Source organism: Gossypium arboreum, chromosome 8 (genome assembly GCF_025698485.1).
Source record: "Gossypium arboreum isolate Shixiya-1 chromosome 8, ASM2569848v2, whole genome shotgun sequence".
Taxonomy (NCBI): domain Eukaryota; kingdom Viridiplantae; phylum Streptophyta; class Magnoliopsida; order Malvales; family Malvaceae; genus Gossypium; species Gossypium arboreum.
This window is the reverse complement of record NC_069077.1, coordinates 136,988,439-137,001,839: the sequence shown is the minus strand read 5'-3', so window position 1 is coordinate 137,001,839 and position 13,401 is coordinate 136,988,439. Positions and strand designations below refer to the sequence as shown.

At 26.5% G+C, this 13,401-nt stretch overlaps 1 protein-coding gene across 1 annotated transcript; it reads left to right on the top strand.

The window, feature by feature from the left end:
* Positions 1-7,793: 7,793 nt before the first annotated feature.
* Positions 7,794-10,432, top strand: LOC108469424 (protein RGF1 INDUCIBLE TRANSCRIPTION FACTOR 1-like). The gene is made up of 4 exons (XM_017770310.2): positions 7,794-7,940; positions 8,929-9,201; positions 9,818-9,964; positions 10,052-10,432. The coding sequence occupies exons 1-4, from the start codon at positions 7,911-7,913 to the stop codon at positions 10,184-10,186; spliced, it is 585 nt and encodes a 194-aa protein (XP_017625799.1). The 5' UTR covers positions 7,794-7,910; the 3' UTR covers positions 10,187-10,432.
* The last annotated feature ends 2,969 nt before the right edge of the window (positions 10,433-13,401 follow it).

Here is a 13,401-nt window from a genome sequence, read left to right as displayed (position 1 = left end):
TTAACCCATTACATTATTAATTTTTTATTTAAGGTGTTAGTCGATAAATTAAAAATTAAAAATTAAAAATTGAAAAATTAGTGTTGCAAAATTAAATATTAAAATTTAAGTGTTGAATTTAAATTATAAAATTGTTTGATATATTATTTAAAATTAATTATGGAATATAATTAGATTATTTGATATATATATTTTAAATTATAAAATAAAATATTTTATATTTTACACTTAATTTTAAACATTTCATTATATTCTAAACAAAAATCAAAATTTAAATGTTTATAAAAATATAATATTAAAATAAATACCCATTAACTTTTTTTTACAAAAAGTTCTATCAAATTATTTTTATTTTGAATTATCAAATATGCATAAAAAATAAATTATTAAAATATTAACTTTCAATATAGTTAACTTTTCAAAATTTTATCAAATAAGACGTGAGTTTTATTTATTCAAAAGATTTAGAAATCTATTTAAGTATTATTATCTAAAAAATTATCCACGTTTTTTTTATATTTCAATTTGTTAATAAAATATATTCTAACTAATTATTTATTCAAAAGGATAATTATGCACAAAAAATGATTATAAAATTTCCTCAAGGGCCCAACAGACCCAACCTGTTCTAATCTAGCCTTAGATAACGTGTATTAATATAAAAAAGATGTTTTAAAAAAAAACATTTTTTTAATAGTGGAAAAGGACTATCTAACTCATTGAAGTGAGTTCAAATTTCAAACTTTTTTCTTTTTGAATAATTTTATGGGTAAATTGTTAAAATAGTCACTTTTGTTTACTTTAGATTATATTTTAGTCATTTATGTTTGAAATTTTACGTTTTAGTCACTTATGTTATCGTTTTGTTCCACAGTGGTCATTCTATCGTTAAACTTCGTTACCTCCCTAATAGTGGTCCTACGTGGCAGTCCAAATAGGTTTTAAATGCTAACTTGGTAGTTCAAATTAAATTTATTTAATAAAAAACTTATTTTCATCCTAGCAACTGGATATCTAAGTTGGCATTTAAAACTCATTTAGACTGCCACATAAGACTGTCATTAAGGAGGTAACAATAGAGTGACCACTTCATAATAAAATAGTAACGTAAGTAACTAAAATACAATATTTTAAATATAAGTGACTAAAATATAATCTAAAACAAATAAAATAATTATTTTTATAATTTACTCTAATTTTATTATAGAAATTAATTATATATATTTTGATATAATATCTAAAATTATGTATAATTCTTTTTAATTAATAAATATGAAAATAATAAGTTCACCATTTAAATTTCAAACTTGAATGTAAAAGAAGTTTCAAAAAAAAGAAAAGAAAAGAAAAAGGTAGGGTGGGCTCAACACCTAAGCTAGGTTGATATCAAGTTGATAAAAGAAAAAAGAAAGGGTGTTGGGTGATTAGCTGGCCGCCTACTTTTTCTTTCAACGCTTGTCTATTCTTAGGATTTGTTTCCTGCACGGCAGGGGTCAATATGTCTTATCACGGTTGACGACTTTTAAATATATTTAGAGTGTGATGGTTTTAACTGGAATTGATTATGTGTTTATGTTGTTTAAATTCTAATAATTTGATTTTAAAAATTATAAAATAATTAATAAAATTAATAAAAATTTTATTTAAATTGTTGAGCTGTGAATATTGTTGTTATATAATTTTTCTATCTGTATCATTTGTATTAATTGAAAATTTTTCTTCTACAATTTAGTTCTTTTTTTTTATGAAACAACTTTAAATGTTATGAATCTGTAAACTAAAATCCAAACAGTTTTCTTCTTCGATCATCAAATTGACTTAGATTTAAAGTATGTTTTTTTACTCGTTGATGGATACTGATCTATCATACTAATCATCAAATCGTTACTTGGAGTTGAATGACAATCTAGTGACTAAAATGAAAGCATGGCTATTTTATAATCTTTTGAAATTGAATGACTAAAATTAAAACTTCCTAATAGTTTAGTGACTTTAGGTGTCCTCATTCGTTTTAGGGCTTGAGATCAATTTTGTTTGAGTCGAAATTGTATTCAAGTAAAATCTTCTCAACAATGATAACTTCAAAATTCGAACTTAGTCAAATATGTGGGGAATAAATCTATTCCCACTTCTTCCGACCACTTGTTGGTGAGAGAATTCATTTTATATAAGAGTGGAGCTACAAAAATAAAATATTAAATTAACAAAAAATTAACACTATTGGTTTAAACACCTAATAGATTTCACACTTAGAGTTTCTTATTTAAATTCTTCATATTCTAGTTTTCTTAGCAATATGGGATTTCTAATAACACTTCCATAGTGTTTCATACACTTCTAACCTCCACTAATGTCTCTCACGTGAATCAGCTCTAACCTTTTAACATTATTCAATAATTTCAATCTAATTTATTAACAAAAACCTTTTATATCCAATCAAACTCAAACTCAAAGAGAAATTTTAACACACTTAGGGTGAGTCTGGATGGGCAATTAAGTGCGGTGTGATGCGTTTAGTTTACTTTTTATCTTACGCTACAGTATCACTACAGTATCAATCTTACAGCCAGTGTTATTTTTACACTAATTAAAAATAAATATACCACCCGTCTACATCTATCATTAAACAAAACCTAGACAACTTTATCAACAACAACTAGAAAAAATCTAGACAACTTTATCAACAACAACTAGAAAAAATCTAAGTAGATTTGACTTTTAATTGTTTATCATTAGTATAACATCTTTATATTTATACAATATATTATGAGTATCTTCAATTTAATTAAAAATTATTATAAATCAATTTATTTTACAAGATAATAAATTTAATTTTTGTTCGAAATTATTTTATGAAATGTAAATTTCACTTTAAAAATTCATATAGAATTATATATTAAAAAATAATTGATCCATTTTGAATTACCGTCTAACAAAAGCATAAAAGACAAAACACTAAAACCAAGTTATGTAGTAAAATAAGACAAATGTTGTTTCAATTAATCTTGATGAGGAACATACATACATTATTGGTATTAATTAAAGGCATGCATGCATCACTCAGCACAAGACGACAAAGTTGTATTTATTTATTTGGGGGAATATTTGTCACCAAATTCTGAACATTTGACAAAATTTTGTTGATTTAGGTCACTTGGCACTTTCACATCTCTAATTTATGTTTAATTGAAGAATCTTTATTACATAATTAGGCAAATTATTATTCATCAACGTGATTAAAGTGGATTAGGTTTTCGAGTAAATACAAAAAAAATTAGTATGTATATATATCAAAATTACTAAGGGACAAACCGTTTCTTATCCTCGTCACCCTCCAGATACTTTTAATTGGATAACGTAACAAATATTTAAAAGCCAACTGGTGGTCACTAAGCTCTAGTAAGAGTATACATCATTTGGAAGCAAGTCAAGTTGAACACCAAAGGTTGGGTAAAAAAAATTGGTTGGAATACTAATTCGAAGTAGACTGGGTTATAGATTGGGTTATTTGTCTAAGTTTGTTTTAAAAGTAGAAGGATTTGAATAAAAATATAGGTTTAAAAAATAAACTTGGATAAAATAAATAAGGTCCGTTTAAATAACCGGTCGGGGCCTCAAACAAGATTTTTTTCACTCGGCCCGACCCAACTTGAATTTGAGGAAAAAAATTCTACTATTGTTTAGTGTTGTTTTGTTATTGTTTTTCTACCATTTCGCTATTATATTACTACTATTTTGTTGTTATTGTTTGAATTTTATATAATTTTTGTTTTATTGTTAATTTTGCTATTTGCTTGTTAAGTTGCAACTATGTTAGTGTTATTTAAGTATAAAGACTTTTTTACATGTATTTTTAATTTTTTTAGAAAATATTTATTTTAATATTTTTAGTCTATTTGATGTATTATATTTTTAAAATTTATTTTTATATGAAAATAATCTAAAAAAAATTAATATAGGCAGGCTAGGCTAGGCTAGGCTTGAGTTTAATATTTTTTATTTGAGTTGGGCTTGAGCTAAATTTTAAACCTATTTTTTGGGTTGGGCTAGGAAACAAGACTAATTTTTTGCATTGACTCGGCTCGACCCATTAACAGTTCTAATTTGAATAAAAAGCTTGAATCAATTTTTGAATGAATCTTTTGAAATAAAAAAATTTAATTGAATTGAGATAAAAATTTTGTTAAATCAACAATTAACAATTTTTAATAATTTATTTAATTGAAATTTGATAATTAAATTAAAAATCAACAATATTATTGATTCAACTATTGATACTGTTTTTAAAACTATTTCCATTTCATTCAACCGAAACGCTGTAAAATAGTCTTTAAAGGCATACCAAAAGATTTCTTTATTCTACCGTCCCTTAATCTATTTTTTGGGCAATTAGGCTACTCAAACAATGATCATGTCTTCCATCAAACCTTATAGTTAAGCACAAATATTCGTGGAAACGATAACAATGTCTATCACACAATAATTATATTTACTGTCAGTAATAGTAATTAATTATTTTATTACAAGTGTCTTTGTAATTAATTAAAATGTGTTTTTTTTCTTAAAAATAAAATTGAACTTCTAACCACATAATTTTACAAATTTACCCTTGCCAACATTTCCAGAACACCACTATCTTTAGCCTTAAAATTCCACGCTCCCTTGAGCTTCGGCCTCTAGTTCATTTTCCCATCACGCAACTATTTGTACGTAAGGATGGAAAAAAAAATCGTGAAATTGATTTGAATTCAATAGTATTTGGATTGTTTATTTATTTATTTATCAGTTAATAACAATAATTAGTTTAATTTAATTTTGCGTGTCTCTTTTTTTAAATATTTTACTATGCCCATATAAGATAGTTGTCAACCTCTAACTTTGTTTGTATTGTCTAAAAACTTCATTAACAGTCAACCAATTAATTTCTCTAAAAATTATTGATTATTTTTTTGTTTACTTGAAAAATTATTGTTTTTTAAAATATACATGAAAACGGACCTTAAAACTCTACCAAATAAGTTAAAAATTCATAAAATTATTTCATCAAAATAAACTCTAAAACCCAAATTTAATAACCTAACCAACTCTATCCTTACCCCAACTAAAGTTACTTTCGCCTAGCTGATTAAGTCTTAGCTCAATTAGCATCAGTATTATTGTCAATGTAGGAGGACGCGGATTTGAGTGCACTAAAACGCACTGTCCTCCTATTTAATGATTGAAGAAAGACTATAAATAATTTTAAGTATTATATAAAACAAAATTACTTTTGCCTACTTCATCCGCTTTACACTGCACACCGTTTACATTAATTTGTATCACCACTACTATATCCCTAACATTGTACAAGAAACCTCTTTCTCCATCATTGTAAGTCATCGATACCGAAGGGGATTTTTAAAATTTATGTCTTTTGTAACAAGGGAGAAATAAAATTTTTTTAAGGGTAGAAATTAAATCATATATTTTTTATGAGAGTTATAATGTAATTTTATTAATATATTAGTTTATATCTTTTATATTTTTAAAAGGATTAAATCAAAATTTTAACATTTTTAAGGGGCTAAACTATAATTTTACTATGTATTAACTTAAAATTTTATAAATTTTGAGAGATCTAAAGCAACAATTTTTCATTTTAAAGGGCCAACACCCATGTCCGCCCTCTCCCTTCGCCCCTGTTTTGTAATCACATTTAGAGCGAGCGTTCGATCGAATCAAATGAAAAAGTTTCTAGTTAACCGAGTTGGCGATTCCTATCTTATCATCCTAACTCGATTGAATTTTTTTCAAATCGAGTTGAGTAAAATAAAATTTTAGTTGAGTCGAATCAAGTAAAATTGTTCGAGTTAAATTAAACAAAAATAAAACATGTTAAATTAAAATTTTGTTACAATATAACTAATTCTATGTTAAAGCACATACTTTTAAAGCAAAAAAAAAAAAAAAAGAAAGAAAAAAAGAGATACTTTAGCATGATAAACTTGAATCATTAATTAACTTATTTAGGTCCCAAAATTATTGTTTTAGAAAAATTAAATTTCTTTATATATTCTTTATAATTTTAAATTTTTTAAATTTTAATAAAATATAAATTTTAGAATTTTTATAAATATTTTAATTTTAAAATTATATTGTAATTTTTATTGAGAGAGACCAAATTGCTCATTTTAAAATTGATAGGGACCAAATGGGTATTTATACCAATTTGTTGTTCAAATTATTCGAGTTATTCGATTTGTAAAATTTAACTCAACTTGAACTCGAATTACTTATTTATGTTAACTTAAATAACTCGATTCGATTAACTTGAAATTTGAAAATTTTTGATTTTCTGAATCGAATCATATTTTACTCACCCTAACCTCATCAATATTAAATCATGGATGAAAATAATTATAGAACAAATATATTTATAAAAAAATTATTTAAGAATTAAATGGAGTTTTAAAAATGGTAAAAATATTGAAAATTGCGAAGTTTTGAGTTCAAATATTATGAAACACAATTTTCTAGATTTCAAATGATTTGATATGGAAAAAATATCTCGATAACAATGTCTATCATTTTATGAAAGGAAAATTTTTCGATAATTTCTCAATTAAGTTGAGACCTGGTTAAAGGGTGACATTCACTGTTTTTAGAATCGGACTAGATATGTTGATTGAAATGGTTGGATTGAGAACCGACCGAGACATTGATTCAAAATAATGGGTCAGATTAGTTAACCAATGAACTGATTGAATTGGTTAGACTAGTTAATTGAACCGACAGTCGAATAAGCTGAAATGATTTTCTCTAATTTTAAAAAATATTTTTAAATAATTTATTTTATCAAATCGGTTAAACTAATCAAATCAAAAGTCAATAATTTAATCGACTCGATCACTATCCAATTTTAAAAACTTTTGTCACACTAATTCAATAATTCCCTTAAATATATATAGTATAGGTATAGGCAATTAACTAAATTGATGAAAGTTATGTGTTACATATATTCAACATTAATAGGTATATTGATAAAGTCATGTAAATTATATTTAATATTTAAAGTATGATTAAATATATACATTGGTAGATTGATCCAATTATGCATCCTTAATGATTAATGTATGACTAAAGTTAATCTCTTAATGTTTTAGTAAAAGCTAGCTACAATGGAAATGGGCCCAAAGCCCAAAACAATATACAAGCCATAAACCCAAGGTTTGACTCAACAAACCATCCAAAGTAAATAGTTGGACCATTTCTAACTCTTTATTATTATTTTTTGAATAAATTCATTATAAGTTTTGATTATATCTTTTTTTTGACACAATGTTTAGAATTATTTATAATTTCTCCTCAACTTACAAATAGGAGGATAATATATTTAACACACTCAAACTCAAGTCTTTCTACATTGACAACAATGCTTGTGCCGATTAAACTAAGACTTAATCGACAAAACTCCCTACTTGATAACAATTCATACGTTACAATATTAAACAAACGTTACACCTTTTCTGTTAGCCAAGTTGGCTAATAATACATACAATTTATGGAAAATATAAGTTTGATAGAGGAAAATTAAGTTTCATTATTAGTCTATATATGGAATGCTATAATAGTGAGTAACTGATAAACTTTAATTACATTAAAAAAGGATTATTAACAACAATTCCTTTTGTTTTTCTTGTGATTAAATATAAATTAGCCACTACAATATCAACACATGCCTCATAAACATACCACTCTCTCCTCTCTCGAGGTCTAAATTGAAAACATCCCCAAAAATTTTAAACATCAAACAAAATCTGGTCCTTTATTTACACCTCGATTCCATCGATGTTTATCACCAAACTTTCTTATCAAATTAAACACTGAAAAATCAGACTCTTCTCTGCCCTCACCATTCAATACAAGCTACCATGAGTGATTCCTCCAACTTTGTAAGCCAGGTACGGTAAAGTATTACAACATTTTTCTTTTTAAGTTCATAAGTTTGAGAAATTGTTTATTAAATTGATAACATCATTAGTGGTTGCGATAATTGAAATGTTTTTGGTTATTATTCAAGCATACCATGAGTAGTACGGGAAAGTTTAGTCAGTCACATTCAACTAATAATTATAAATCTATGTCATTCAGATGTTTAAAATTATATTAAGGTTAAAATATATTGCTATTCCTTATACTTACAAAATTTGAGATTTTAATTCTCGTGCTATCAATAAAACTGTAAGTAGTTTCTACCAAAATTTGTCAAATTGAATTTTTGATTTAATGTGGCATATGATTAACAAAAATAAACAAATTAAGTTGATAAATTTTGATAAAAACTATCAACCATTTATAATGATTGAATTAGCAAAGAAAAAATTATGTGAAATTACAATAGGAAATTAATTCTCATATTCTAATATAGTAGAGGGACTAAAAGCATAAGTAAACTAACTATTTCTAATAAATAGTTTTTGTCAGCGATAAGTTTATTATTACAAAGCCTACTTTCATTAAAATCTTGTTAAACAGAATTATTAGATAATAAATAAATCATAATTAAAATTATAGATATTAAATTACTTCATTTTCAAAATTCTAAATAGAAAAATTTATGTTGATTTTTAGATTTTTACATTAAGGTTAAAACAAACAAATTTATATGGTAACGTTAGTTTGATGAGTATAACTTTTATTAATTTTATTATTCATAAAAGATAAATTACGTGTGTAAATTTATAAATTTATAAGGTTTATATAGTAATAAAGTTAATTTGAGTTTGAGTGTTTAAGTTTGAGTTCTATAAATGACAAAATGACACAATGACACATAGTCTATTAATTAATTAATTTGAATTGAATTGAATTATTTAGTTAAATACTTGTGATGCTTGAAGAAAAGTAATGAATATATATTCGATATGGCTTTGGGTGGTGGTTTGTTAGGTTGAAGAAGAAGTTATAGAAAAGAGAAATGAAAAGCCAGAGTGGGTAGAAGCATTTCTGCGAAGAACATTCTTTGATGGATGTACACTTCACCCAATTCGAAGGAACGAAAAGAACAGATACTGTATCAACTGTGACTCATCTGCTTGCCAATATTGCTTGTCTTCCACCTCTCATCGCCATCACAAGATTCTTAAAATATATCGGCATGTCTACAAGGACGTTGTCTCACTAGTTGCCATGGAGAAGTACATTGATTGTGCTGACATTCAGGTACCCCTTTATCTTCCTACTTGCTGTCACCATTTGATTTATGCACTTAAAAAAAAAAAAATTAACATAGATAAAGAATCATATGAAATTGTTATGTACTTAATAAATTTCAAATCGATCTGCTTTGTTTAGAATGAATAGTTTTTAAAGTGGTTGTCGAGTAGGGTGGATGGATTTTTTTTTAGATGGTGGATATAAAATAGTTATGGTAATTACTTGCCATATTCTACCCTGCTCTACAATGTGCTGTATAAAAATTCAACGTTGTTTTTGAATGATTATGTTTAAATATTTATTTGACTATAAAAATATTGAAAATTTTAAAAAATAATTAGCAAGAATTAAATTGAAGTGAAGTGAAGTGAAGTGAAGTGGTGTGAAGTGGATGTTGGATGCATTCAACAACCATATGCATTTATGGGATAATGGTAATTTTTAAGATTATACATTTATAATAAAGTAGGACGAATGATAGAGTAGAATATGCTAACAATGGAGTGATAATGAATTTAACAACATCTACTCTCGTCTCGTTCCATTACTATATCTAATTATGTCGCATACTGCTTATGCATAATCACTGTTTGATAATATTTTTTTTATCATTTTATTTTAGCCATACAAGTGCAATAAACGGCTGGTAATAGCATTGAATCCTCTCCCCCATTGTGGTCCGATATTGAACACTGAGACATCATGTGACATCTGCAAGAGAAGGTTAGCTGAACCAGATCTTTATCGTTATTGCTCTATTTCTTGCAAGGTACGTAATTACAATTTAGGTTTATTATCAATTAATTAATCACATTTATTTATTTATTTATGGTAATTTGCGAACTTCAATGAGCAGGTCATAGCATTTGAGAGGAAATCAAGCGATTTAGCTCCCCCTTTTCTTTCGATCAGGTCCCCAAAGAAAGCTTTGAAAGCTGAGCAACTAAAGCACAAAAGAAAAGGAAAACCTCAAAGGGCTCCCTTCTTTTAATGTCCAAAATATTCTTAACACCCAACAATTGATTTTCTTCATATATATTGTTTTGTTTTGGACAATCCCCCTCAAGTTGAGGGGGTGAAAAATATCCTTCATTTCCAACTTGGAACTAAGATACTTATGCTGTTGCACACTTAGGCTCTTTGTCATTATGTCTGCAGTCTATTCTTTAGTTGAAACATGTTGTGTCTTGATTCAGTCCTTGGATTTTCTCCCTAACAAAATGACAGTCGATTTCTATGTGCTTAGTTATCTCATGATCGACAGGATTTGCTGCTATTTGTAAAGCTGCCTGATTATCACAATGTAATTTTCAGCTTTTTCAACTTTAATTCATCCAAATTACTTCAGCTACTGCCACTGACATGCTTCTATACTCTGTCTCAGCTGAAGACCTGGAAACAATGCCTTGTTTCTTTGATTTCCAAGAAATAAGTGACTTCCCAACTTGATACAGAAACTAGAAGTTTACCTTCTTGTCATAGGACATGCAGCCCAATCTGAATCACAATAAGCCTCCATATGTAAAATGCCTTTTGCAGACAATAAAATCCTTGTCCTGGATTTTTCTTGACATATTTAACTATTCTAAGTGCTGCTTGATAGTGAGATTTCTTTGGCTGTTGCATAAACTGACTAAGATATTGCACTGAGTATGCTATATCTCGTGTTGTACTAGTTAAGTAGAGCATCTTTCCAATCAATCTTTTGTAAGCAATAAGCAATAACATCTTCAAGCAAGTCATCTCCTCCTTCTATATGTAAACATTGATCATACTCCTGTGTTGTTAATCTTCTGTTTTGTTCCATTGGAGTTGACACAGGTTTAGCTCCTTCTAATCTGGCTTCTGCAATAAGTTCTAGTGCATACTTTCTCTGGCTAAGCACTATCCTTGATGAACCATGAGCAATTAAATTAAAAAATACATATTTTATTCTTTAATAAATAAAATCAGTGAACATAAGCTATGTATTTATACTTTACATTCTATCATAACTAACTAAACTAACTTTTATCTATCTCAATGAATTCTATAAAAATATAATCATATTGAGCTTATCAATTGAGGCTTTGATTGGTTGGTATTGTTGCTATTGTAGCAATGAGGACATAGGTTTGAACACGGTTAAGTGTGTTTTTCCTCCTTTTTAAGGGTTAGGGAGGAGTTATGAGTTGCATTGAATTAAAAAAAAAACCATATTGAGATTAATTTTTTAGGGTATCAAGTGCTAAAGAGATATTAAATACTAAACCTTTTAAATTTCAATCTATAATGCCTCTAAAACCGCTTTGCTATAAAAAAATGGTATCAAGTTTGAGATCGTACATAGTGGATTTCTTAGTAAAATGAAATAAGGTGTATAATTGATAAAAGAAAAGGTTGATGGATGCCAAAGAAAGTTGAATCAAGAAGTTTTTTGTGATATATTAATTGAAGGTAGAGAATAAATCGTAAAGATGTGAAAAATTTTGGGACTCAAGTATAAATATTCAAAATTTAAGGGGTTAAAATATAAAAATAGGAAAAGTTCAAGAACTAAAAGTGAAAATATTCTAAAGGTGGAAAGGACATAAATGGAAATATAAATATTAACTAGGGGTCCAATGGTCATTTTTAAGAAAAATAATATTTGGCTAAATTACTAAAATGCCCTTGAGTGTGTAGATGAAATCTTAACCTTTGACTTTGTTTAATTAGAAAGGATGAAATATGGGCCCTCGACTATAATTATGATGTTGGTGATTTTTATATTAATTAATTATCTAAATATTATTTTAATAATAGTTTGTTAAAGATATTTTATCATTATTTTAATTAATAAATATTAGATAAATATGAAAGAAGTATGAAGAAAAGGCTTCATACTTCCCATTTGCTTCCAACGTCTATGAGAAATGGAGAAGAGATAAATTTTCTTTTTTCTATAATTTAGTCATTTTCCATAAATTCTACCTATTTCACTCAGAATTAATGGGAATTTTCATAGCTACTAAAAAGAAAAAGTGAAGTAGAAATCTTAGAGAGTTTGATTATTATCTTGGAAGCAAGAAGTTGGAGTTGGAGGTGAAAAAAGTTGAGAATATAGTAAAGAGATTAAGGAGACAAAGTGAGATTTCAAGTGTTTTCTTATGAAATTTTGTTTAGTTGAAGTAGAGATATGAGAAAGTGATTTCCAGTAAAGAAATTGATTATGCTTTACTATGTTCATGAAGTGAGAAAGAAATGAAGGTAGTGATGGAAACATTATAGACAAAGGAGAGGAAGTGACAAAAGTGTGAAAGAATGATAAGAGAAGTAAGAAAGTGAAATCTAGCAAAAGAAAGGCACATACTCATATGAACTCTACTTATTTTTCAAAGGATTAAATTGAAGTGTGTTATAAATTAAGTGTAGTGAATGATAATTTAATTAAAAATAATATTTAGAAATAATAAGAATTAAAAAGATTAAATTGACATATTATGAGATATGAAAAGTGATAGTGAAAAATAAATTTAAAATGCACATAAAAAAAGTAGGAAGTGGGGCTAAATTGAGTACTACTTAAAAGTGTAGTGAAATTGGTAAACCAAAGATCTTAAGTAAATATTTAATGTGTGATAAATAAATTAAATAATAAGTAATTAAACTAGCGAAGTGACAAAGTAGTAAGTATTTATGAGTGAATATCACTAATGGAAGTGAATAATTCCATGAATAAATTATAAAGTGTACAAGTTATGAAAATTGACATTTAAGTGAATAGAATAGTGAAAGTGATAGTCGGGTGTTTAATTTATTAGTACATGATAGTTTAGTTTAGGAGACTAAATTGAATAAAATATAAAAGTGAATTAAATTATAGTAAAGTAAGTATTCTTGAGACTAAATTATATGAAATATCTAGTAAGTGAATTAATTAATAAATTATTTAATATTAAGTGAACTAGAAGCATAATTTAGTATTGAAACAAGAAAAAAATAGTGATGTCATGAACAATAAGAGAAATTTCATGTACAAGACATGGAAATATTTAGAGAGGAATTTAGGAATTTAGAGAATTTAAAAGTGTAATAAAAACATAGAAGAAATTAAATCATAGAGAAGAAGTGATAAAATCGTGTAATATATTTGTTTCGGGATATAAAGTATAAGTGAAACATAAAGTGTAATTGTGATGTTAATTAAAGAATTGTGTTTAAAAGAATAAATAGTGCAAAAGTCCT